The 25,539-nt window shown below is 45.6% G+C and overlaps 1 protein-coding gene across 7 annotated transcripts in view; it reads left to right on the top strand.

Annotated features, from left to right (window-relative positions):
* Positions 1–25,539, top strand: part of DOCK1 (dedicator of cytokinesis 1) — a 526,777-nt gene that overhangs the window by 399,111 nt on the left and 102,127 nt on the right. For all 7 annotated transcript variants that reach the window (XM_067709064.1, XM_067709065.1, XM_067709063.1 and 4 more), the window contains 2 exons: positions 10,399–10,477; positions 18,690–18,790. In XM_067709064.1, the coding sequence (XP_067565165.1) occupies positions 10,399–10,477; positions 18,690–18,790 (180 nt within the window). The remainder of the gene's footprint in view (positions 1–10,398; positions 10,478–18,689; positions 18,791–25,539) is intronic.

The raw sequence follows: 25,539 nt of genomic DNA, 5'->3' as shown, positions 1-25,539 counted from the left end.
GTTTCAAGTCTTTGCTGTAAAGTGCCTTAACTGTTAAGGGTCTTAAACCTGGGAAAAATTAGAAAACATTCTAAAAACAATAGGGGCCACTATGAAAAGGCTACACGCTGTAGGATTCAACAGAATGACATCCTGGAAAAACCAGATCTATGGAGACAGTAAAGATCAGTGGCTCGCAGGGGCCCCGTGGGAGGGGGAGGGTGGACAGGCAGAGCGCAGAGGGTTTTTAGCACAGTGACACTATTCTGTATGATACTGTGACGGTGGAAATGTGTTCTTGTGTATTTGTCCAAAGCCGTAGAACGTACAGCCCCAGGAGGGAACCCTAACGGCGCTCTGCACTTTGGGTGACGATGACGAGCCGATGTAAGTCCATCAGTTAGAACGCATGTACCGCCCTGGTGCAGCATGTCAGTCGTGGGGGAGCCAGCGGGGGTGGGGAACGCTCTGTACATTCCATTCGATCTTGCTGTGAACCTGAAGCTGCCCTTAGGAATCCCGTCTGTTTAAAACTAACAACAATAATAATAATGTGGGAGGGGGGCAGGATGGGGGAGAGTGGAAGCCAGCAGGAGCAGAAGGTGGTAATGGTTGAAGCTGAGTGAGGAGTACGGGGGTCTCTTTTGCTGTCTACTTTTGCGTATGTTGGAAATTTTCCTCCATACAGTGTAAAAGGAACACGGTTGCAGGGTTATACTTGTATCGTGCTGACCTCACTGACGCTCCTAAGGAAGGTGGCACAATTGTGACCATTTGTCACCTTGATCTAAGCCTACTGTAAGGAACATGGACTTTTGCTCCTCTGAGCTTTCGTTTCCTTATTTGTAAAATATTAGGTAATTCATACCCCCCAAGACTTGTGAGCGTCACACACGGTGATGTCTGTGAAGTAGCAACACTGCCTGGAACATACAGGGTGCTCAGAAGATGCTTTACCAGCAAAGCAGCAGAAAGTTAGGCGGGTGGTCAAGTGGCAGAGAGCGGTGTTCGGTCCCGCCACTTTCAGGATGTCTCGCCTTCAGCCCACAGTGGTTCATGCGCGACACGCACTGTTTTGGCCGGAACCTGAGACAGGAGACGGACTGTGCCTCTAGAGCACCAGTGTGTTGAGCATGAGTCAGAGCTGCAGACCAGGGCCCACAGCTGTCTGCTCCAGGAGACCCCCAGCAGGGATGAGGCCTTCTTAGTCTGGAGCAGACTCTCCCTGGGGATTCTCTGTATTCCTGGGCCTCGCGGACTGAGCCCACTTCTCCCAGATCTGTGGATCTCCCAGAGCTGGCCAGCAGAAAGGTTCAGAGCAATTTGCATTTTAGTTAGGAGTCTGATGGATGTCGAAGTCTTACTGATTTGAAAAAGAAATGAGGAAGTCTCATGCATTCAGGAAACAAGGGCGGCCGACCCTTTTGTCTCTCTGGCCTCTTCCCTGCTTTCAAGTCCTCAGGGCCCCCATTGCCTACCATCAGAGGTGCAAATTCTGCACCTTGGTGTCTCCAACCTCTCACGGCCCCAGCCAACTCTTCCAGCCTCATTCCCAGAAAGTTCTCATGACACTGGCCTTCCCACTGTTTCCCAAGTTGCAGAGACTGGGGTGGGTCCCACCAAAGCCCCCCACCTTTTGTGCATCACTTCACCTCGAGACACACCAGGGTCTTTCCTAGAAGTCACTTCTCTGTGCTCACGTGGTCTTCGTTCCTCACCCAAGATCCCACCAAGGGAAGTGGCTGATGCTGTTTAGACACTGACTTGACGCCATGCTGCTTGTGGGAGATGCCAGGAGACCGATCAGCGGGAGGAAAGCATCCGTCCCTTGGAATTGAAGTGACAGCCTCTGCACCTCTTCCATCACTTCACCTGCAGTTGCCCCTCCTTCCCAGCATTCCTGAATGATGCGGAAGAATCATTTTCAGGCGAATTTCCAGCCACGATCCCTTGACTTACTGTTCTGCAGGGATAGGCTGTGTCGCTTTGCATTCGTTGCCTTTTGTCTAACCACTTTGGGCAAAACATTTTGGTAAAAGATGCAGATTTCTTGTTTCCCCCCAGAACGACTCTTATGTGAATGCCAGAGGTATTTAAATGCCCTCATATTGCACTGTGCAATCTAATTATACAGCTTAAAGTAAGTTTAGAGAAGGAATAGGAGAAGCCCCACAGCTTCACCGTTTGAGAAATGGGGCTTTGCCTTGCACTGGAAGCTCAGGGCGTCTCTCGATAGATGTATTTCTCTCTGTAGTAATAAGGCCTCTCATCTTCCACTTCCACTGGCAGCAAACACTGGGTAAGAGAGATACAGAAATGCCTGTGGCCCTGTCATAATAAAGTCATTTTAGGGACTGTAATTGTGCCAGGAGCTTCTAGTAGTTAAACTGGTTTCTGATTATGTTCCACTTTCTAAGTTCCCTTCTTCTCAGTTAACACATAATTATTTAGGACTGTGCTCCTTTGGTCGCTCAGCACACATAGCTTTCCAATAGGTAGCTTTGGGGGACGGTCCCCTGCTGGAGCTCACGAGGCAGCCTTGGCCCTTTTGTGCAGGGATACAGTGGGGATGTGGGTGAGAGGCAAGGCCGGGGGACGGCTTCTGGAAAACGCCTGTGGTTGGGAGACTTGGAAACCGGCAGCTGCCTCCTCAGAGCCTCGCTCCCCCTCACCCAGCCTTCTCTCGAACACATGCAGAAGTCGAGTCACGGGGCTTGTGTCCCCTTTTCACCAGATGCTACTTAGCATTTTGTAAAGTGTCAGCCGAGGCCATAGTGTTCAAATGACTTTGAATTAGGTGGCAGTACATCTTCCTTACCTTTAATCTCAAAGGTAAAGGAAAAAAAAAACCCCTGAGATTTAAAGTTCAAGATAGTTTGAGGCCCCATAGTTTAGTACCTTTATGTATTGGTTGAAAATAGGAGAATCTCAAAAACTTGGGCACCTTTTGAAGGTCTTCTAGCCAAATGTTTACATGGATGTAAAGAGAGAGATATGGATGGGTAGATAGATAATAGATAGATGGTTAGGTAGATGGATAGATAGATAGGTAGGTAGGTAGACAGATGATAGATGGATAGATGGATGGATGGATAGATGGGTAGATGGATGGATAGGTACGTGGATGGATGGATAGATAGGTAGGTAGGTAGGTAGATAGATAATAGTTGATAGAAATAATTAGATTAAAACTGTAATTGGATAAGCCTGTGTGTGTAGCCAATTAAACTCGTATTTGACACCGTCAGGAATTACAGCACAGTGTTTTGTTTCCAGCGGCAGCTCACTGTAGTTAAACGTCCATGTAGGAGAGAAGGAAGTCAAGGAGAATTTCCTGGGCTTTTTTGTTTGTTTGTTTTCAATTGTATGAGCTTTGGGAATGAGTGATCTCTGTGTCACCAGGCCCCCAGATTATTTAAAATGGGGAACGTTGTGACGAGAGGGGTGAAGGTGATGACTGACTCTCTGGACACAGGAAGGAGTCGGTTACCAAGCAGAGTGAGATGGAGTTCTTTCCATGGAGCCATTAACAAGAAAAGGTGCAGCCACTGGTCTTGAATAATTGGAATGTCTGCAGACAGTACATCTGGACCTCAGGGCTTCTGAATCTTCGGGGGATTTGCCTGTGGCTCTCTCTACATTATTTATTTCGTGTGTTCGGTTTTACCTTTAAAATGTTTAGATTATAAATAAATCCTTTCATAGATTAAAAATGATTGAAAAGAGCTCTGTGAAATATGGGCTTGCCCTTTCTCTTAATCATTTTGACCGTGTGGGACAGCATCCATGAAAGCATTTAGTTCTCACACCGTTAGCTTCGTTTTCTAGAAATTACTTCATGCTCGTGGCTCAGAACGAGGCATGACTTGCTTGGTGCGCGTCTCTTCCACTCCCTCCCTGTTCTGGCAGAGTCAAAGCAACACCTGTCCCAACTGCTCCCTGCCTCCTACCCACCGTGTTCTCGGTCCCCTCGCTGCAAGCATCTCGTTCTCGTGTTCTTGGGAGCTGGGAACATTATGAACAGTAGGTATGACCTCTGTTCACTGGGTCCTGACGTTTATGTACAGTAATGTTGGATGGAGAGAATAAAGACCAATGCAGATTGCCAGAGGGTGGATTCCCCCCCCACCTCTAGAGCAGGCTCTGAGTGTGTGGGTGTGTGTGTGGGGGGGGGTGTTTGCGTGGTAGGAGTTCCTGGACATACCACTGGCTCTGAGACATCTGTTAGTGCAGTTATAAACTGATGATCCCTTAGATCAGAACATTTCTAACTATGCATAGTGGTAAGATGTGCTTTGGGGGATCCTGATGTGTAAAAGACGAGCTTCCCTCCATTCAGGAACTAGCTCCAGAAGTGGAGGGGAGCAGTACCCAGCCATAAATGCCAAATGCCTAATGAGAATTGTGGTTATCAAGAACCTCGAAAGAGCTGAACCCCACAGTGGAAAATCTACTTGGAATGCAAGGACTCCAGGGAGAGCTGGGGGCTACCAAATATTCTAGCCTCCCTGAGCCCTCGGATGTGGGTCAGGGCTTGATCTCCTGGGCCAGCTCATCCATCCGTCATCCATCCATCCATCCATCCCTCCATCCATATTCATCCATTCATTCTTGCCTGTGGCTAATACACAGTGAACATATGTGATGTGCCGGATGCCAATTTGGCATTGCAGACACGCGGGTGAATAAACAGGTCCATTTGGGAACAGTCTGGAGGGCTTCTCTGTCCTTGAGTGCAACTCCAGCGGTGCCCAGCGTGGACAGGGTCACCAGGGACGCAGAGCAGAGCCCACTTGCACCCCATCCTCCCTCTCATTGCTTCCCGACAGAAAAGACTTGCTCTTCCCCTCTGCTGAGCTGGGCTGAAACCCTTCATTTCAGACTAGTAAGGCACCCTGCTGTCCCATCGCTTGACTTAGCTCTGATGCTTCCCATAATCTTTGACTGAAAGCAGATGGTTACGCACACGTTTCTAATGCGATTTTCTTACTTATTTCCCGCAGTTTGATGGTTATTAGAAATAACTCATGAATCACAGCAGCTATTAAATATTCTTACCTAAAAGTTAGCCTCTGGTTATGTTTCTTTTTGCCTAGTTAATTGATTTGTGTTCAGGTGGACTTGGAACGTTGCTAAGATTTTAATCCTATCAAGTGTGAAAGGTAGGATGGAATGTATGTGTGTCCTGGGTGGCTCTGCAGAAGTGAGGTGGCCCTTGATACCTGTAGCCTGAGTGGCGCACCTCTGTTGCAGCATTGATGATGGTTTTTATTTGATCATCTCTTTGGTTTTTCCCCTACAACTTGTATTCTGTGTTATTTGTTTTTTTGTCCTGGCTTTTTAAAAAATTTATAGCGACTCTAAATTATAGACTCTCTCTCAGCATTGCCCCTTCTCAGTTGTCAGTTCGTTAAAAAGTTTTTGCTCAGCCTTCATATTATTTCAGAATGGCATCTTTTTTTAAAAGTCATTTTGAGCAATATCTTTATTTAACTAGCTGAAATTGTTCCAGAGCTTAATTAGAAGTAGCATCTTGCAGCTGTTTGGGTGCTATCTTGAGGCACAATAATTAGCCCGTAATAATAATGCATGTCCAAGTGAACTTGTCGTTATTGTCATAGAGGGCTGAAGAGAGTGGCTTCCTTAAAGCTCATAAGGACTCTGGGCTGCGCCAGTGAACGGCCAATTCCTGAAGCTGAAGGAAAAGTTAAGGGGAAAAAGAAAATGTCCCCGGCTGGAAGCCTAGTGGTTTTGTGCTGTCTGGCAGCCCCTCTCCGCCCCATGACAGGAAGTTGTTTTACTCCACTGACACTTGGGGCATTCCTCCGGTTGCTGGGGTCAGCGCAGTGCACCTCCCCAAGTGCTGCGGAACACAATTGCCAAGGGTCACATGGGCCGGGTAGAGCATCTTCTCTTGAGCCATGCATCCCGTACTTCTGAGGACCAGACATGACACGGGCAACCTCAGCCCAAGGCTGGAGGTCTGATTAGGGTTGCCAGGTGCCCTGTATATAGGAGTCGTGTCCTGGATCTAGTGATTTTGTCCTGGTGCTGGATTAATTTGTCAGGATGCCCTCAATGCCCTGTATTCAGCTTTTTTTTTCAATAAATTACGAAACTCAGCCAGAAGAGCTATTTTTCCAGTTTAACTAGGCATCTTATAGTGGCAGAATCTGGCCACCCTATGGCTGATGGATGTGCTGCTGCCCACTCCATGCTCCTGGTTAGTGGACAAGCCAGCACGCCCATGCCCCTCCTTTAATAGTCACTTACAGCACCGATTCCTCCTTTCTGGTTATGTCTTAACATCCTCAGGGAAGAATTCAGATAACTCCGGCTATGGTTTTCTTCAGCCACTAAGACAGCAAACTCCGGCACAGGTCATTTGTCACACTCGTTTTGGTCCTGGATCCCTGATAGGTCTCTTAATGAAATGATGTCTGCAAATCCTCTTTCTTTGAGCTATGCCAGAGAAAGCTGCATGATAGCGGGTGTTGGACAGGAGGTGATGGTGGGAGGTGGTGATGGAGACCTCCTTAAAGCCCCAGGTGGACCTTCCCCCTCTCCCTCCTCCCAGGCTAACTGGCCTTTAGTGGCTCTGGGACTGTCAGGGCTGGGGAGCTTCTCCAGGCATGCATAGCTAAAGAGATCCTGTCGTCAGAGAGCACCACTTCCTAGTAAGTAACCTAGATTTCTCTTACACTCTGGCTGCTTCCTGCTGTCTAAACAGAGGAAGTGTAATGAAGTTTATTATCTGCGACCTAATGCTCATCCCTCTGGCGTCCTGCCTTTGTGCAAAGGGAGAAGGGTCATTTGAAAAGAAGCATCAGGACTGAGCTCTGTTGTTGTAAACACTCTGCAGAGTAATAAAACAAATCTACTGAACAAACAACCTTGTGAAACACTTAGTACTCTGGAGTCATTTGTGACAGCCCTGAGTTGTATAACATATTCCATCACAGGAAAGGAAAGGTCAGGGTATGGAAGGCTGTGATACTTTGTCCTGTGTTCTTAACATGGTACCTTATCAATGAATCAGTGAATTAAAATTCCTTCTAAAACTCTTGTCAAGTTACTGTCATATCTGCTAAAGCTTTTTCATTTTATTTAAACAAGTAAACAGTGACTAAAATTAGCATTTGGCGTATAGGACAAATGATACTGAAGTAAGCCATACGTCCAAGCTTGATGATATTTCACCTATCGATAAAAAAAAAAATGCCCCCTGCCATATCAGTAAACAAAGGATATTGCAGCCAGCAAGCCATCACATTATAGCCACCCCTGTGGTGAGCCCAGAGTGAACTCAGGACGAGAAAGCACAGGATACTGGCCCCAGAGAGCTGAGGTGCACATCAAAGGAACGATTTCAGTGAGCCCAGACTCTTATCTTCCCATATATGAAAAACACTAAATTCCTTAACTTGAGATATCTGCTTTTCTTTTTCTTTCTTTCTTTCTTTTTTTAACTGGAGTATAGTTGCTTTACAGTGTTGTGTTAGTTTCCGTTGTACAAGGAAGTGAATCAGCTGTATGTATACATATATCCCCTCCCTCTTGGACCTCCCTCCCACCGCCTCATCCATCCCACCCATCTAGATCATCACAGAGCACCGAGCTGAGCTCCCTGCGCTATACAGCAGGTTCCCACTAGCTATCTATTTTACACATGGTCGTGTATATATGTCAGTCTTAATCTCCCAATTCATCCCACCCTCCCCTTGCCCCCACTCCGTGTCCACATGTCCGTTCTCTAGATCTGCATCTCTATTCCTGCCCTGCAAATAGGTTCATCTGTACCATTTTTCTAGATTCCACATATATGCTTTAGTATATGATATTTTTTTTCTCTTTCTGACTTACTTCACTCTGTATCACAGACTCTAGGTCCATCCACATCTCTACAAATGACCCAATTTCATTCCTTTTTATGGCTGAGTAATATTCCATTGTGTATATGTACCACATCTTCTTTATCCATTCATCTGTCGATGGACATTTAGGTTGTTTCCATGTCCTGACTATTGTAAATAGAGCTGCAGTGAACACTGGGGTACACGTGTCTTTTTGAATTAGGGTTTTCTCAGGGTATATGCCCAGTAGTGGGATTGCTGGGTCATATGGTAGTTCTCTTTTTAGTTTTGTAAGGAAACTTCATACTGTTCTCCATAGTGGCTGTATCAATTTACATTCCCACCAACAGTGCAAGAGGGTTCCCTTTTCTCCACACCCTTTCCAGTATTTATTGTTTGTAGATTTTTTGATGTTGGCCATTCTGACTGGTGTGAGCTGATACCTCCTTGTAGTATTGACGTGCATTTCTCTAATAATTAGTGATGTTGAGCATCTTTTCATGTGCCTCTTGGCCACCTGTCTTCTTTGGAGAAATGTCTGTTTAGGTCTTCCACCCACTCTTTGATTGGGTTGTTTGTTTTCTTGATATTGAGCTGCTTGTATATTTTGGAGATTAATCCTTTGTCAGTTGCTTCATTTGCAAATATATTCTCCCATTCTGAGAGCTGTCTTTTAGTCTTGTTTATGGTTTCCTTTTCTGTGCAAAAGCTTTTAAGTTTCATTATGTCCCATTTGTTTACTTTTTTTGTAACATCTTTATTGGAGTATAATTGCTTTACAGTGGTATGTTAGTTTCTGCTTTAGCAAGGTCCTTTTTGACCCACCTCCTAGAGAAATGGAAATAAAAACAAAAATAAACATATGGGACCTAGTGAGACAGCCCTCAGAATGGGAGAAAATATTTGCAAATGAAGCAATTGACAAAGGGTCAATCTCCGTTTGTTTATTTTTGTTTTTATTTTCATTACTCTGGGAGGTGGCTCAAAAAAGATCTTGCTGTGATTTATGTCAAAGAGTGTTTTTCCTATGTTTTCCTCTAAGAGTTTTATAGTGTCCGGTCTTACATTTAGGTCTTTAATCCATTTTATTTTTGTGTATGGTGTTAGGGAGTGTTGTAATTTCATTCTTTTACATGTAGCTGTCCAGTTTTCCCAGCACCACTTATGGAAGAGGCTGTCTTTTCTCCATTGTATATTCTTGCCTCCTTTGTCAAAGATAAGGTGACCATAGGTGTGTGGGTTTATCTCTGGGCTTTCTATCCTGTACCGTTGATCTATATGTCTGTTTTTGTGCCAGGACCATACTGTCTTGATTACTGTAGCTTTGTAGTACAGTCTGAAGTCTGGGAGCCTGATTCCTCCAGCTCCGTTTGTCTTTCTCAAGATTGCTTTGGCTATTCGGGATCTTTTGTGTTTCCATACAAATTGCAAAATTTTTTGTTCTAATTCTGTGAAAAATGCCATTGGTAGTTTGGCAGGGATTGCATTGAATCTGTAGATTGCTTTGTGTAGTGTCGTCATTTTCACAATATTGATTCTTCCAATCCAAGAACATGGTATATCTCTCCATCTATTTATGTTATCTTTGAGTTCTTTCGTTTTGTTGAGGATTTTTGCATCTATATTCATCAGTGATATTGGTCTTTACTTTTCTTTTTTTGTGATATCTTTGTCTACTTTTGGTATCAGAGTGATGGTGGCCTCATAAAATGAGTTTGGGAGTGCTCCTCCCTCTGCAATTTTTTGGAAGAGTTTGAGAAGGATGAGTGTTAGCTCTTCTCTAAATGTTTGATAGAATTCACCTGTGAAACCAACTGATCCTTGACTTTTATTTGTTGGAAGATTTTTAATCAATTTCAATTTCATTACTTGTGATTGGTCTGTTTATATTTTCTAATTCTTCCTGGTTCTGTTTTGGACAGTTGTACCTTTCCAAGAATTTGTCCATTTCTTAGTAATCTTTTGAAGTTCTGACTACCTGGTCTTTGTTGCAGAAACTCCTGTGGATCCTGGCCCCACCCTCACCTCTTTGGAGCCGTCCCTCAGAGCGATCTGAGATGCTATGTCCTAGGCTTAAGTCCTCAGTTTTGTCCGCCGAATAAAACATAATTCGCACCTTTTAGGTTGTGCATTTTTTTCCAGTCGACATGCCAAACCATTCCAAGCCTGACAGTGTGTAACAGTGCTTTCAAATGCTTCACTTTAAAAAGCCAGCTAAGCAAAGACCAATTTGGTAACACTGATACATTGTGACTTGAGAAAAATATTTAATTTGCACCTTTTCTTTTTAAAAAAAATTAAGGTTTTTAGTGATATTTTTCATATGTTACTTTCACGCTCTGTTATTTTGGTCTGTTTCTTTTATTCTGCATGTTTCCTTGATTAATTTGGAGAACATCTGCATATAATTCTCTGGGCTTTTCACTGGCAAAACCTCACAGCTTTTCACAGGACTTAGAGAGTTCCCGTGCCAGACAGTCTTGGATTGTAGCTAGTTGAAATGCCAAACCTCCAAAGGTGCCAGAGCAGACGTGTGTAATTATGTAATTTTCTCTTAATCTTTCAGAGTCTTTCTGCGAGCGATTAATCAGTATGCAGATATGCTGAACAAAAAATTTCTGGATCAAGCCAACTTTGAGCTGCAGGTAAGAGAAGAGGTAGACATGACCTTTGTTGAGAAATCATGTTAAAACAAATTGCTAGTCTGAGCCCATATCTTACATTTCTAATCCTTGAACTTAAGTTTTCCCGTTTAAGGTGTGGAAATGGCATTTACAGTGTGTGATACTGGAACCCGAGGATTGAAAATGATGCCTTTGGGCTATTTGCTCAGTTTAGCGAGGAAGGAGATGGAGCCATTTCAGAGTGAAAGTCTTGAATCAGAGTGACAAGTAGGGACTCTGAGCAGGAAGGCCACCACATCTCGATTGGTGAGGCTGCCAAGATAGTCTCAGACCATCCTAATGTGATGAGGGTCAGCCCAGGAGGAGAAGTGGGTCTGCATCACTGAGCCCAGCCTGCTTGTAGATGTAGGTTTTCCCCTGATATATTCTCTTCCGGCTTTGTGCTGCCCCAGTTGGCCTTTACCAGGCAAAAGGTCCCAGCCCTGCAACACCCCTGGGCTGTGGTCAGCTGATCCTTCCACGTTGGCCCTACTTCGCCAGTGCTTGTGGAGTGCGTGTGTGTGTGTGTGTGTGTGTGTGTGTGTGTAAGGATTGGTTTTTCCCTGGCATGATTTCTTACTATGCATCTACCATTTGTGACTCTCATTTCTACTGGACTTCGGATATGTTTCTGCTAATCATGATTTTGCCATTATGTCGTTTCATTTACTAAAGTCTGCAAATGAAAGCATCCAAATGCAAACAGATTAGTTTCCTGGGTGGGATTTTCCACTGAGAAGGAACCTGAAGAATTTATGTGCACCCAGAGGGTGGTCTGGCTCAAAACTGAGTTACCAGAGAACAAAGATTAGACAACCGTCTACCTTCCCTTTTGCATGGTCTTCAGAAAATGTAGAGCAAATGTGCTACTCGGTTTATTAGGTTAAGTTCTTAAATGCCTAGGCCCTATTTCTTGTATCATTTTTTTAAATTAAAAATGTTCTATCGTCATTTAAGTACCTAGTAGTACATCAGGTACTGTGTATTTGGAAATGTTACTTACTATTTTTCACAATTTTAAATGTTTTATTATTTTCTCTGCTTAATGTTTGTTTTCACACGTCCTAATGTACAGATACATGCACGTAAAATATTTACGCAGTGTAAATCCACACGTCGAATAAAATATGAAAGGCCCCTTACCACCCTTTCACCCTTTTCTCCCTCTGCCGGGTAACTTTTTAAATAATTGTTGTGTGTTCTCCTTGAGGCTTCTTTAAGCATTTACAATTGACCCTTAAGCAATGTGGGAGGGCGGGGTGGAAGGTGATTAATCTGAGTATAATTCGACCAACCACTATGTAGTACTGTAGTAGTTACTACTGGAAAATATCCACCTGTGAGTGGACCCGAGTAGTTCAAACTCGAGTTGTTCAAGAGTCAGCTGTATCTGGACCTAGACCTGCTTTCTTTTTTTTTTTTTTTTTTCATTTTAACATCTTTATTGGAGTATAATTACTTTACAATGGTGTGTTAGTTTCTGCTTTATAACAAAGTGAATCAGCTATACATATACATATGTCTCCGTATCCCCTCCCTCTTGCGTCTCCCTCCCTCCCACCCTCCCTATCCCACCCCTCCAGGCGGTCACAAAGCACCGAGCTGATCTCCCTGTGCTATGCGGCTGCTTCCCACTAGCTATCTACCTTATGTTTGGTAGTGTATATATGTCCATGCCTCTCTCTCGCTTTGTCACCATTTACCCTTCCCCCTCCCCATAGCCTCAAGTCCATTCTCTAGTAAGTCTGTGTCTTTATTCCTGTTTCACCCCTAGGTTCTTCATGACATTTTTTTTCTTAAATTCCATATATATGTGTTAGCATACGGTATTTGTCTCTCTCTTTCTGACTTACTTCACTCTGTATGACAGACTCTAGGTCTATCCACCTCATTACAAATAGCTCAATTTCGTTTCTTTTTATGGCTGAGTAATATTCCATTGTATATATAGACCTGCTTTCTTTTGGTTTTGAACGTGAATTGGGTCGTGCCAGCCGTGGTTTTCACTTCTATCATATTCCACAACATAAACGTTACCAACATCGGTGCAGGCATTCCTGCACTGATAGCCTGCAGGCTATTTTCAGTTTCTCCCATTTCCAAGCAGTGCCGCCATGAACAGTGTGACACACGCATCTCAGTGCTGCATTGCTATAGAACAGGTTCCTGGAAGCATAATTGCCAGGCTTGACTGGTAAGATATTTTAAGCTCCATGGACACTAATAAATTACCGACCTAAAACGCTCTAGCAATTTGCAATCTCACCGGCCTTCTCTGAGAGCAGTCATCGTCTAGAGTCTTCTCCCAAACCAGTTTCTTTAAAATTGTTGACTCTTGTTTTTATTGGTATTTCTCTGATTGCTAGTTGGGTTGAGAGTACTAACTGGCTGTGAGGATTTCTAGTGTGAACTGTCTGATCATCTCCTCTGCTCGCTGTTCTCTTGGGCTATCTGTCATACTTTTTTGTAAGTTGGAATTCTTGATATAGCCTAGTCATGGGTTTAGGTTTATCGTATAGAAATATTTGATTTTTCTGTAGTTAAATGTGTCAGTTCTTTTATGGCTTTGGGGTTTTATGTTTTGCTTGGCAAATCCATCTTTGATTATAAATTTAACTATTCTTTATGTAGATAGTCTCTGATAATACCTTTATAGTTCTGCTTTTTTTTAACTTTCCAATGATTAATCCATCTGTGATTTCTTTTTTTAATGATTTTTGAAAAATTGAAGTATAGTTGATTTACAGTTGTGTTCACTTTAAGTGTACAGCAAAGTGATTCAGATACACACATATATATATACATAAAATATATATATCTATATTCTTTTTCAGATTCTTTTCCATTATAGGTTATTACAAGACATTGAATATAGATCTCTGTGCTATACAGTTGGTCCTTGTTCTTTATATGCATCTGCATTTTCTATACTTAGTGTTAGGGGTCAGAGTTTAACTTCACTTTTTCCCACATTATTTTATTGTCGACAAAAAATTAGTCAGTCTAAGAATTGGAAAATTTAATTCAAGCTGAATTTGAGGATTATAACCCAGGAAGAACATCTCAGAAAGCTCTGAGAACTGTTCTGTCAGTTAGAAATCAAGACACACTTATATAAGTTTTTTTGAGACAGAGGGTGGTACATCAAATGACATATTATTGACAGTTTACATAATCCAGATCTAAGTCATCCACTTGGGTCATGTGACCCCTTACAAGGTCAAGAAGGGATGTTGTCTTTTAAGGAGTTGTCTTGTTGATGCGAGGAGAATGTTTCTCTTTATGGTTGAGCAGCTATTTTCTGCTGATGGGGGAGGTTTGGTCAATGCCTAATGCAGATATACAATGCACAGTGAGGGGAGAAAGGTGTCCAAAGGGCAGAGAAGAATTTTTATGTTTAAATAACATATGAATTTTATTTCATATTATAAATAGTTTCTTCTTTCCCAGTGATTTGAACTGCCACTGAGGAAACTCTTAATTACAAATGCATGTGGGTACAGTTCTGTTTTCTGTGTTATCACCTATGGGTTTTATACCCAGCTAGTATAACCAGGACTTCCCCGTTAGTGTGTTATTGCAAAATTATCTTGACTCTTTCTGCTCATTTCCTCTTCTGTGTGAAATTCAAAATCACCTTGTTAAACTTCTTAAAAATGCCGTCTACATTTTAACTAGAATTCTGTTGAATTCATAAATAATTGTAGGGGAAATGTAACAGCATTTCGGGGAATACGTGGCAGTATTTATTTTTTCCCACCCCACACAGGAATATTTAGGCCTTTTTCTGTGTCCTTCATTAGGTTTTCTTTTATCCGTGTAGGCCGTGCCTGTCACGTGAGATGGCTGTGTTTCAGGTGTGACTGCGGTGGGTGTGGGCTTACTGGTTATCGCTGAGCTTGCGCATTGTTTCATGCATACGGTCCTCTGGACGCTCCCTTCAGGCCCAACACCTTGGCTGCAATGAGCCCTTTTGGCCTTCGTCCCTTGGCAAGTGTGAAGTGCATTTGATTGTTCCACTTTGGGGGGCTCCCACCCTCCCACCCCCAGGGGGAGGCTTGGGTGCCATGTGGCCGAGGCCACCTTCAGCGTGTGGTCCAGGCAGCGGCCGCTCCCACAAGGTGCATTTTTATGTTCTAACATTCCCTGCACAGTTCTCTCTCCTGACACTTCCTTCTCCTTTAACTAGTCATCCCTGTGGGCTGCTACTGCTTCCCTCTGTCCCTCCTCAGTCTGCTTCTCATTTCCAGCAAGTATGGTACGAAGAACTTTTTTTTCTTAACCTTATCCTAGTGAGCTGCCAGCCTGACACCCTGTCACCTCCCCAGATCTGTAGTATATATTTCATACAAACAGAGACTGTCCCCTGCCTAACTAGAGTAAGAATACCAAAGGAAACTTACTTTCTCATCACCCCTAACCAGTCCTCAGACCACATTCAAGTTCAGTCGTCCCAATCCCATCCTTCAGAGGTCAGCATCACAAATGCCGTTAGTTGTCACATCTGAAATCATGCATAGCTTACAGGGTTTGTTTTTTTTAATGTTTGTACTTTTATGTGATTTTTTAAAGACTTTATTAATGACAGTTTCAAGTTCAGAGCAAAATTGAGAGAGAGGTGAAGAGATTTCCCGTAGACCCCCACCTCCTGCACACGAAGCTACCCCACTATCAACATCCCCCACCAGATGGTACATTGTTACAACTGATGGACCTACACTCACGCATCGTAATCACCGAGTCCTTACTTTACATTACAGTACACTGTAGACGTTTTGTCCACTCTGTGGGTTTGGACAAATGGAGAATGACTTGCATCCAGTTCCATTGCCCTAAAAATCCTCATCCTCCTCCTGTTCATCCCTCCCTCCCCCGATGCGTTCAGTTTCTGTGTGTCTTTCGTCTCCTTCAGGCTACAACAGTTGCTCACTCCTTCCTGGCTGTTCTGTCCTCAGCACTCTTGCAGAGCCCGGGTCTGGGTTTGCAGACGGCCCTGCACTTGGGTTGCCTCAGGTTCCCCAGTGCTTAGACCCAGGCTGCACCCTTGGGAGGAGCATCTCAGAAGTCATGACCCCTGCCCCCCATGCCAGATGCTCCCAACTCCTGGGGGCCCCCTCATCTTGTTCAGGCTCTGACAACGGCCAGGGGATTTTTGAGGTGCACGATAGGCAGCCTCCTCATTCCTAAGGATGTAAAAATCTCCTGTGGGTCCCAGTCTTGCTTTACAGGTGGAAACTGAGTCGCCAGGCACGTGGGCCACGAGGGAACCTCCTTCTTCAGGGCGTTGGACTACGCAGTTCCCCTAAATATCTCCCAGGGCAGGGTTTTCAGGAGACTTGCGGCTCAGCTGTCGTCCTGGCCGCTGTGTGAGTGAAGAGAAGGAATATAGAGTTAGTGAAACTGGCCTTTAAAAAGACACATTCATATTTTTGTCGATGTTGTTTTTATGGGCAGCAGGTATACATTAAAATACGTTCTGGGTCCTGCTCTAGTGGTGCCCCTCACCCAGACGTGGCCAGGGACCCCTGCCAGTGCTGTGAGAGGAGGGCACTGCTGGGAGGTGGGTGGCGATAGCAGGGAGGTGTTAGTTCCAAAAACAAAGGAAGCGACTTGTACTTTATTGACTTGAGTCACCCCTTTTATCAGAAAAAGGCCTAAAAGAGAAAGTGCGTTTGTGGGCAGGAAAGAGTGTGGCCTGTGAGGTCCAGGATGGCCCGCTGGAGACCCTTGTTCTGCTTCACGTGTTTTTTTTTTTGTGGTTTGGAGCAAGTCTCTGAACCTCATCTGTGAAATGGGAAGACCAGCCCTTACCTGGGAATGAGCTGCTCTGTTCCAGAAGAAATACCAGTTCCTGAGGAGCACCGGATAAATGAAGCCCACTGCACTCTTAGCTACATCCATGCTGGGAAGTTTCCTCTTAATTCTCTGGTCGCTGAAAATAGAGTCATTACTGTTAACACCTTGTTTTTACGTAACTCTGTGTAACCATCTCATTTGATGCAATGAATATTATCCCTGTTTTGTAAATAAGAAAACCAATACCCACAAATTTCTTCCTAAGATCATTGAAGGCACCTTGGAGCTTGGACATGTGATGGCAACTCTGTCCAGCTCTTTCCCACTGAGAGCAGGTGAAAGTTCCCCTGGAATATCCTGTGGTACAGGAATGGTCCGCTGAGGAGTATCTGTGATGGCCAGTCTCCGAGCCCCTTGCTACAGTTCCCGGGGGGGAGGGGGAGGGTCTCCCCGCTTATCTCTCACCTGCGCTCCCCCACCCTCGGGTGCCGCCCTCTGAGAGAGGATGCAGATGGAAGCAATCTGGAGGAAGTGTCCATAGAGTTTTCATTTGCATTTGAGAAATCCCCAGGGGTTCATCCCTCAAATATTGATTATTCCTGATGAATCACTTACTCTGAGCCAGGCTCTGCCCCAGAACTGGAATCCTGCCCCCACCCTGTGTATCGTGGAGTGCAAAGGGAGGACGATTAGGGCAGGACTGTAGGGACAGACCAAGGTGCTCGAGGGCGCGGAGAGGGCAGAACACACCTGGTCCTGGTATGCTAAGACCCAGTGAGGGAGGAGAGGGGGGTGGACCCGGCATCTGCAAAGGCCCAGGGGTGGGGAAAGCATCAGCTCGAGGATCTGATGGGGAGACAAGGGTGCAGAGTATGGATGGAAAGGCTGCTGCAAGGCAGAAGCAGAGGGAACCAGGCAGCGGGACTCCCCTTCAAACTCTGTTCTGACCGGAAACGTGTGGGAAGTTCCTGAAGAGGTTTGAGCTGGGGTGTGGCCCCTCAGATTAGTGTCAGTTCCCTCTGGCTGCCCTGTGGGACGAGGCGAGGACAGGAAACAGGAAGCAGGATGTTCTGGTCTGTGAGGGATGATGCTGACCTGGGGTGGGTGATACCCCAGCCCTGAGACAAAGTGGGTGGGCCTGGGAGGGATTTATAAGGGGAAGCAGAAGGACTTGCTGATTGAAACGGTGGGATGCTGTGAGGGACAAAGCCCAGCATAAGTCCCAGGTTTCTCCCCTGGGCAGTGAGGGGTGTGCCCGTGTCATGTATTGAGTTCAGGCGAAAAGTCCCCATTCATTATCCAAGAATTCATCCTTCATTTAAATCTTCTTCACCTGGTCTTAAACATTGACCTCATCAGGGGGTCTTAGTTTCATGACTTCAGGAATCTACCCATCATAACACTTCTTACTGAAGAACACTTTTATGGGATACTGTGTCCAGATACACAGAGCTTCCAGTGAAGAGCTTCACGAGGACAAAATGATTTTATAGTAAATTGTCATTTAAGCCACGTACAGTCTGTAAGTCCTTGAAATATGAAATGTTGGATCTTTTTACGTTTTCCTCAATTTTCTAGTGTGTATATATTTTTAGTCTCATAAAAATGATAAATTATATAAATCTACACAGTAAGTCCCCTACCTACGAACCTTCACGTTGTGAACTTTCAAAAATGCAAATGTGCATTCGCATGTCCAATCACGTACGTTAGTTCACGCGTCTGGCGTACATTGTCCCTTGCGTGTATCCTCTACAGTCGGTTGTGCTTTTGTGTACTTTACAGTACTGTATAGAGTACAGTAGTACCGTATCTTTATTTCAAGCCCAGGACGTCCGGAAGCAAGCGTAAAAGCAGTGGTATATAGCTGGTTGTGTTAGTTGGGTACCTAGGCTGACTTGGTTGGACTTACGACCAAGTTGGACTTACGAACGCACTCTCGGAACTCCTTCATATGTAGGGGACTTGCTGTGTACCATGAGGTAAGGGGCTCCATCATACAGTATTAATAACAGCTAATATTTATTACGTGCTTACCATGCTCCCGGCACCATTGGATGGGCACTGCATGTCTTTACTCCCTCCGTCCTTTAGCAGTCCTCTCAGGTAGGTACTGTTGAAATTCCCACTTTACCTGAGGAAACCGAGGCACAGAGAGGTTAGAGTGCCTGCCTACGTAAGTGGCTGGGCTGGGATCTGACTGCATGCACTGTCAGAGCCCATGCTCAGCCCTGAACCACACCGTGGGTGGCTGTTAGCAATGTGTATGTAGAGAGTGCGGCTTCCAAACCTTTCAGAAGTGTGTGCTGGGCAAATGCTATTCTAAACGTCTCGGAGCGTTTCTGAGATCCTGTATTAATCGGTTCGGCACCTTAGCATCTCCCCTTTTTGGTTTCAGCTGTGGAACAACTATTTTCACCTGGCTGTCGCTTTCCTCACTCAAGAGTCCTTGCAGCTGGAGAATTTTTCAAGTGCAAAGAGAGGGAAAATCCTTAACAAGTAAGTCCGCGTAGCCCCAAACGCACGGGCAGGAGCCTGCAGTTCTATTAGCACAGCCTTCTTGCGTCTTCTAAGCCAACTGAGTACCAGTTGAGGTGTAATCATGGTGTAACGAGAGGGTGGTTTCACACCGTGAATTGAGTATTGCCTTTTGTAACCCATGAATGCAGATCTAAAACTACAGCTTCATTCTGGTGGGTTGCAGGTCAGTCAGTGTCATTCAGGACTATTAGCACCAAACAGAATGGGAGTTTCGGGAGATAATTGCTTTTGCTGTGCACCGTGCTCATGTCACACCACGTATGGTTTGCTGTGTCGCTTAATTCTCCAACGCTGTTCAAACAAGGAAGCTTCTGACGGAAGCTGTTGGCGTCTTGGGATTGTGGAACAGCTCATCGCAGAGTGATGAGTCATCTGGGGTTCCTTCTTTGCAAGAGATGACCCCGGTCCTCTTCCAGGCAGGAGATCTGAAAGTGCTTAACTAGCCCTTGGATTATCCTGAAAACGTCTGAGAAGCCCCGGGGAAGCCAGGATCCCTGGCTGGCTCCTTCAGCACTGCATCCCGAACAGCTCCTGGTCCAGGGTCAGCAAAAGAACCCTTATGTGGGTTTCTTTGCAACCCTTGGGCACTCTGAGGGCCTTGCCACCTCTCTCTCTACCTCAGTTTCACCAGCGTCTCAGTTCTCTGGGGGCCCCTTCCATCAGTACATCACGTTGCTAAGTCATCTGTCCCTGTTCATCACTTCGTAATCCCTCTGAGCCGTGTTGACGGTCCCAAGGCATTGCCAGCCTGGTACCATCACTGAGGTTAGAGATTCCAGGGCCTCTCAGAAGGGGACAGCCGCTCAGCCCTCCTAGTAACCCAGGAGGGTGTGTCTCCCTTGCAGACCAAATGGAAAGCACACTATCCCTGGGGAGTAAGAAGTAGTTGAGCCGATATTTACAGAGCACGCGTGACCTGTCAGTGACTTTCTAAGAACGTTTTATGCATTTTTCACATAGAATCATTCGAACAAAAACCAAAACTATTCCATAGGTTGTCTTATCATCTTTACTTTCCAGACGAGGAAGAGAAGCAGGTTGTGAACCAGGGTCCCGTGTCTCACACTGAGTCATTCTAACTCGGGCAGTTCAGAGCCCGAGACGTTTAGCTGGGCTGCTTTTAGAACCTTAAATCCTTCCCTGAGCCATCTAAAAGTCAGCTTTCATCGGGTCATCTTGGGACTTCCCTGGCTTCCCTTCCCAGTGGTTAAGACTCCCTGCTTCCCAGGTTTGATCCCTGGTCGGGGAACTAAGATCCCTCATGCCACGTGTAGCAGCCGAAAAGAAAACAAAAACAAAACAAAACATCGGGCCGTCTTTCCTTCAAGCTTCCGCAGTTGAATGACTGGTCTGTTGGCCGTTGATAGAGACAAGTGCTCCTTCTTCAGAAAGGGAAATGCACCCCGGGCGGCGTGGGCCCAGTGGGTGCCCAGCGGCGATGGCAGGGAAGATGGGCCCTGCTCCGAGCCAGCAGAGTTTATCCCTCATCTTGGCTCAGGAGGCAGACTCTTCTAGGCAGCACCTTCCGGGGATTGGCTCAACAGGGATGCTACCGCTTTGTGAAATGTACATTCCCTCAGTGCTCCCAGGAGGTTAGGGGTGGCTCCCAGCTTGTCCTTGATGAAAGGCTGTCATGGCTAAAGCTGTTTGTAATGGAAACACTAGTAACCAGCACACACAGGACTCGGCCCTAGCCTCTCCCCACCAGAGCCCTCCAGAGCCCTGGTTATCCTGTCCTGCCCCCCTGTGTGCAGTGCTCACGTGGGGTGAGGCCGGGGTCCAGACCCAGCTCCAGCCGACACTGGTGCCCATTCCTTGCCAAGCTTGTAGCGCATCCTACCCTTAGAGATGCCTGCGGAGAAGAATTGCGTTTAAACCGGAAATCTGCCTGAAAAGAGCTGACGTCTCCTTCACGGTTTGGAGAATAAAACCATTTGATTTGAACATTCTCCGGTCAGGGCGGGGCCCGTCTCTCTCCCTGGGCTCTTTCCTTGTTGGTGTGAGAGCGTTAAAATCTAAGCTAGAGCGACACCAATACATGCATTCACCACACAGGGCCTTGTCCACCAGAGAAAACGTTTGCTTCCCACATCGTGCTGTGCCTTCTGAGGCTTCAAAGCCAAGGAAAATTAAACACAGCCAGCTGGTGTCACCCCTCCCAGAGGGCCTCTGAATCGGGCTTTTAGAATTCTGTCTCTCACAGCCGTGGCAAGGAGAGACTCCAGATTTTCCCTTTGAAATTGTCTCATGGATCCCCCGAGGGAAAAAGCCCCAAACATTTCAGAAATTGTCTTTGCAGGAGTGTCTCAGCTCCTGTGCAGTCCGAGGGGCCCTCTCCCAGGGGCACAGGTTCAGCGTGTGGCCATGACAGGCCGCGGAGGAGAAGGAATTTCCAGCATCTGTGTTAAGCGCTCCCGGCCTATGAGGCCGCGTGGCTAAGACAAAACGTGGGTTCACCTGTTTGTTGTATTCACCCTGCCTCTTGCTACACCTTAAACACTTTATCATCCATGTGCAGTTTTAATTTCTAAATAGCAAAACCTGCATGAGAAATATTAGGAGATATTCCTACCCAAATGCTTAAATTTTCTAGTGCCTTAGAAATGTTTTAATTGGTTTCACATTGTGCCATGTACTCATGGCACTAGAGTCCTGGTGCTTGGCGCCCAGAGATACAAAGTTCACCGTCTAGGGGGCAGGTAGCTGTGCAAAATTACATGATTGGAGTAGAACGGAAGTGCTCCCCAGGCGCCTTGGCAGCCCGGAGGTGGGCATGTAGGACTCGGCCTGGGTGGCGAAGGTGGCTGAGATGTTCACCAGACTGATTGACTGACCCCCTTGTCAGCAAACAGCCATTTCCAAAAGGGGTCATCGCGTCCTAAGGGGCAGGGCCCACTCTGTAAGCAGAAATGCTCTGTGTTGCTGAAGCCTAAGTGAGTGGCCGGGCCTGGAGTGATCGGAACTTGGGGTAAAGGTGCGAGGGACCAGGTGACACGGGGACTAACCCCAGGCGTCTGAGCTAATGGCGGGCTGCTGGTTTCCGGCACAGTGGAGCGTAATTCAGGGGGTTATTTTCTTCTAGAGGGAAAGGCCGTGGGGTCTGAAAGTGGAGTGATGCCCCCCTGTTTAGTAGCCTCTGGCTGTCCACGTCGGCTCGTCTACTGCTGTAGGGTTTGTGAATCCAACCCAGGGCTTCGGCGTGAGCCCCCTCTGCCCCCAGCGCGGCCCTTCCTCTCCGCCGCGGCCTGCACCTCCTCCCGCCGGCCTGGTCCACAGCGCTGTGGCTCAGAACAACAGAAAATCCCAGTATCAGAAGATCTGCCTGTTCGTTCCCTCTTGTTAAGCTTCCCGTCCTCCTGGTGACCCAGGCTGGGGAGATAATCAGGATATTTATTCCAAAGGCATTCCCCAAAGCACATGGGAGTAACATCAAAGAATGGGCCATGTAGCGTGCAGAACACTGATTAAGTCAAACCCAAACTGAATACAAGATTTGGCAATGATCCACAAAATAAATAACCTCTAGGAAGCGAAGTCCATAATGAGAACATTTAACGGACTCACCTTCAGACATCCTTGGCGCTAGTGACTCCTAACAAAGACAGAGAAGGCGACAGAATGCTAACCCTGACCTTCCTGAATGTCCCATCCTCCATCCCCCACGCCTTGTACGTAACGGGGGCTCCGGAAGCGTGAGTCAAATGTGAAAGAGCTGGCTCTGGATTAGCTGCCAGCTTGACCATTTTAGTTTGTAAGACATCGTGTGTCCTAGCGTTGGGGCAATGGGGCGATGTGACTGCAACTGGCCTTCTGTGTTCACGACCAGACTGCCTTCTTGAAGAGGAAAGGGGTTCATGACTGGGCCTCCAGCAGCTCTAAGCATAAAATGCCCATTTAAAAATTCCAGCCCGAGAGGGTAAAGCGTGATGGCCAAGCCCAGGTCAGTGGATTTGAACCTAGTAGATTAATGTGGGTTCTTCATGGTACCCTCTCCCCAGTTGGTCCCGGGATGTTTCCCATCCTTTTCTGGTTCGTTTCATTTTTCCTATAGAAGTCTATCCTCAGCTCACTGCCTCTTCTAAGAGGACAGGTTTCACTACTGGACCAAAATATCACAGTGTTTCCAAACACTGGGTTCTGAAACATCAGTGTGTTAATTCATACTGTACAAATTACTTTTTAGGGAAACCAAAAGGAAAGAAGTACACAGGGACAAGCCTTGCTTTGCAGTGCGACCTAATCTGAAGCTGGAGTTGAACGTTCCAAATTATAAAAGGAAATTATTTGTGTTTGTGCTAATTTTTTTCCCAAGAGACTCAAATTATTCCAGATAAATTCACTATGTACTAAGAAATAGAAGGGGACCCAAGGAGATGGACTCAACAAGCTGTAACCTGTGCTAAGGTCCTTTTCGAAGAGTTAATTAAGTGTCCCACATGCATTAGCGATGCTGTATTCTTTTTTTTTTTTTTTAGTTGAAGTATAGTTGATTTATAACATTGTGTTAGTTTCTGGTGTACAGCAAAGTGGTTCAGTTATATATTTTTTCAGATTATTTTCCATTATAGTTTGTTACAAGATAGTGAATATAGTTCCCTGTGCTATACAGTAAATCATTATTGCTTACTTCTTTTATATAAAGTAGTGTGTATCTGTTAATCCCATACTCCTAATTTATTCCTCCTCCAATCCCTTTCCCCTTTGGTAGCCATAAGTTTGTTTTCTGAGTCTCTTTCTGTATTATAAATAAATTCATTTGTATTATACTTTAGATTCCACATACAAGTGATACTATATGATATTTGTCTTTCTCTGTCTGACTTCACTCAGTATGACAATCTCTAGGCCCATCCATGTTGCTGCAAATGGCATTATTTCATTCCTTTTTATGGCTGAGTAATAGTCCATTGTAACTATATACCACATCTTCTTTTAGTGATGCTGAATGTTTTTGTGTGCACATATTTATTTTCTTTCTTAAAAAAACTTTTTTAATTTTATGTTTTTATACAGCAGTTTCTCCTGAGTTATCTGTTTTGTACATATTAGTGCATATATGTCAATCCCAATCTCCCAGTTCATCCCACCACCACCACCCCCTCATCCCCCTGCCCAGTGCTGCTGAATTTTATTGAACGTGATAACTTCATGCAGTGGAGGACACATCAGACTCCTGTGTCTAGTAAGGCTTATTCCCATCTGTCACATTTGGGGTCCCATCTCCTCCCACCTCCCCAGAACTTACCAGTCTTTCCCATAAAAATAACAGTGTCTCACCCCACCCATCATCTCCCTCCAGCTCCCTCCGTGCCTCTCTCACTGCACACCCACACCCACTCCCGATGCTGGCTGCGGGCCAGCTCTGTCCTGGGCTCCCAGAACCCCTCTGTAGGTTTCCCTCCTAGCGTTTTGGCCTCTCCGCCGCTCCCTTGTCAGGCTCAGACTCCTCCCTCCACCCATTAGTGCAACAGCTCCTCAAGTCTTGGTGTTGGGCCTTCTTATTCTGTTCTCTTTCCTTAAGACAGCAGTTTTTAAATTGTGCATCTCAGCCCTTCACTGGGCTGGGATAGCAACTTAATGGGCCATTGTATTAATTTCTTAGAGTCATCTGCCATAATGTAACAACACAAACTAAGGGAAACAACAGAAATTTATTGCCTCACAGTTACAGAGGCCAGAGGTTGAAGCCAAGGCATCAGCAGAGTTGGTTCCCTCTGGAAGCTCAGAGGGAAGACCTTGTTCGTGCCTCTCTCTTATCTTCTGGGGGTGGGTGGCGCCCATCCTTGGTGCTCCGTGGCTGTGGCCCCCATCCGTGGTGCTCCGTGGCCGTGGCTGTATAACTCTCGTCTCTGCCTCCCTCTTCACGTGGCCTTCAGCCTTGTTTGTCTGTGTCTCTAAATGTATCCCTCTCCTTATAATGATGCCAGTTCTTGGATTTAAGGCCCGCCCCATCCAGCATGACCTTATCTTAACAGGATTACATCTTGTAAAGACCCTCTTTAGGGGGTCACATTCACAGGTAGTAGGGGTTAGGGCTTTAACAGATCTTTATGGAGTACACAAGTCAACCCACACGACCCAAGACCAACATACCTTTTCCCCCCCTTTTTTTTTTTTCAGTGAAATAGAATATAAGGAAGCATCAGAGTTGATTGCAGGTAGTAAAGTTAAGTCTTATTTCATAGAACTTTTGTATACGTACATTTTTATGCATGCTGCTTAGTAAAGTATATTTCTTATTGCAAAAGAGTTTTTGAAACTTAAAAAAAAATACTTATAAACCTGCCTCTGCAGCCTTGGTTCACAGCACACCCCTCCTCTTGAGGGGAAGGAGTCAGGCAAGCTCCCTGTCCTCCAGTCTCACTGCCTTCTTTGGTCCGTATACTCACCTACCCCCACCCCCCTGCCACAGGGCCTTTGCACCTGCTGGTCTCTTCCCCTCTCTGTCTGGATTACACCTCTCCTTCTTCAAATCTTGGGTAAATATTACTCTCTAAGAGAGCTTCTCCCACAGCCAACCTGGACCCACTCCTCCAGTTTTTCCTAAAGAACTGTTACCATGGCCTCCAAAAAAACATAAATAATAACCAAAAAAACTACTATATATACATATATGTGTGAGTCTCGTATGATTGTTTAATGCCCATTTCTGCTGCATGCTAATAGTCCCTCAGGTCTGTGGATTGTGTCTCTTTCCCACATTATAT

This window comes from Pseudorca crassidens, chromosome 16, assembly GCF_039906515.1.
Source record: "Pseudorca crassidens isolate mPseCra1 chromosome 16, mPseCra1.hap1, whole genome shotgun sequence".
In the NCBI taxonomy this organism is placed as follows: Eukaryota; Metazoa; Chordata; class Mammalia; order Artiodactyla; family Delphinidae; genus Pseudorca; species Pseudorca crassidens.
The sequence above is the reverse complement of the archived record's forward strand: the minus strand, read 5'-3'. Positions and strand labels throughout refer to the sequence as shown.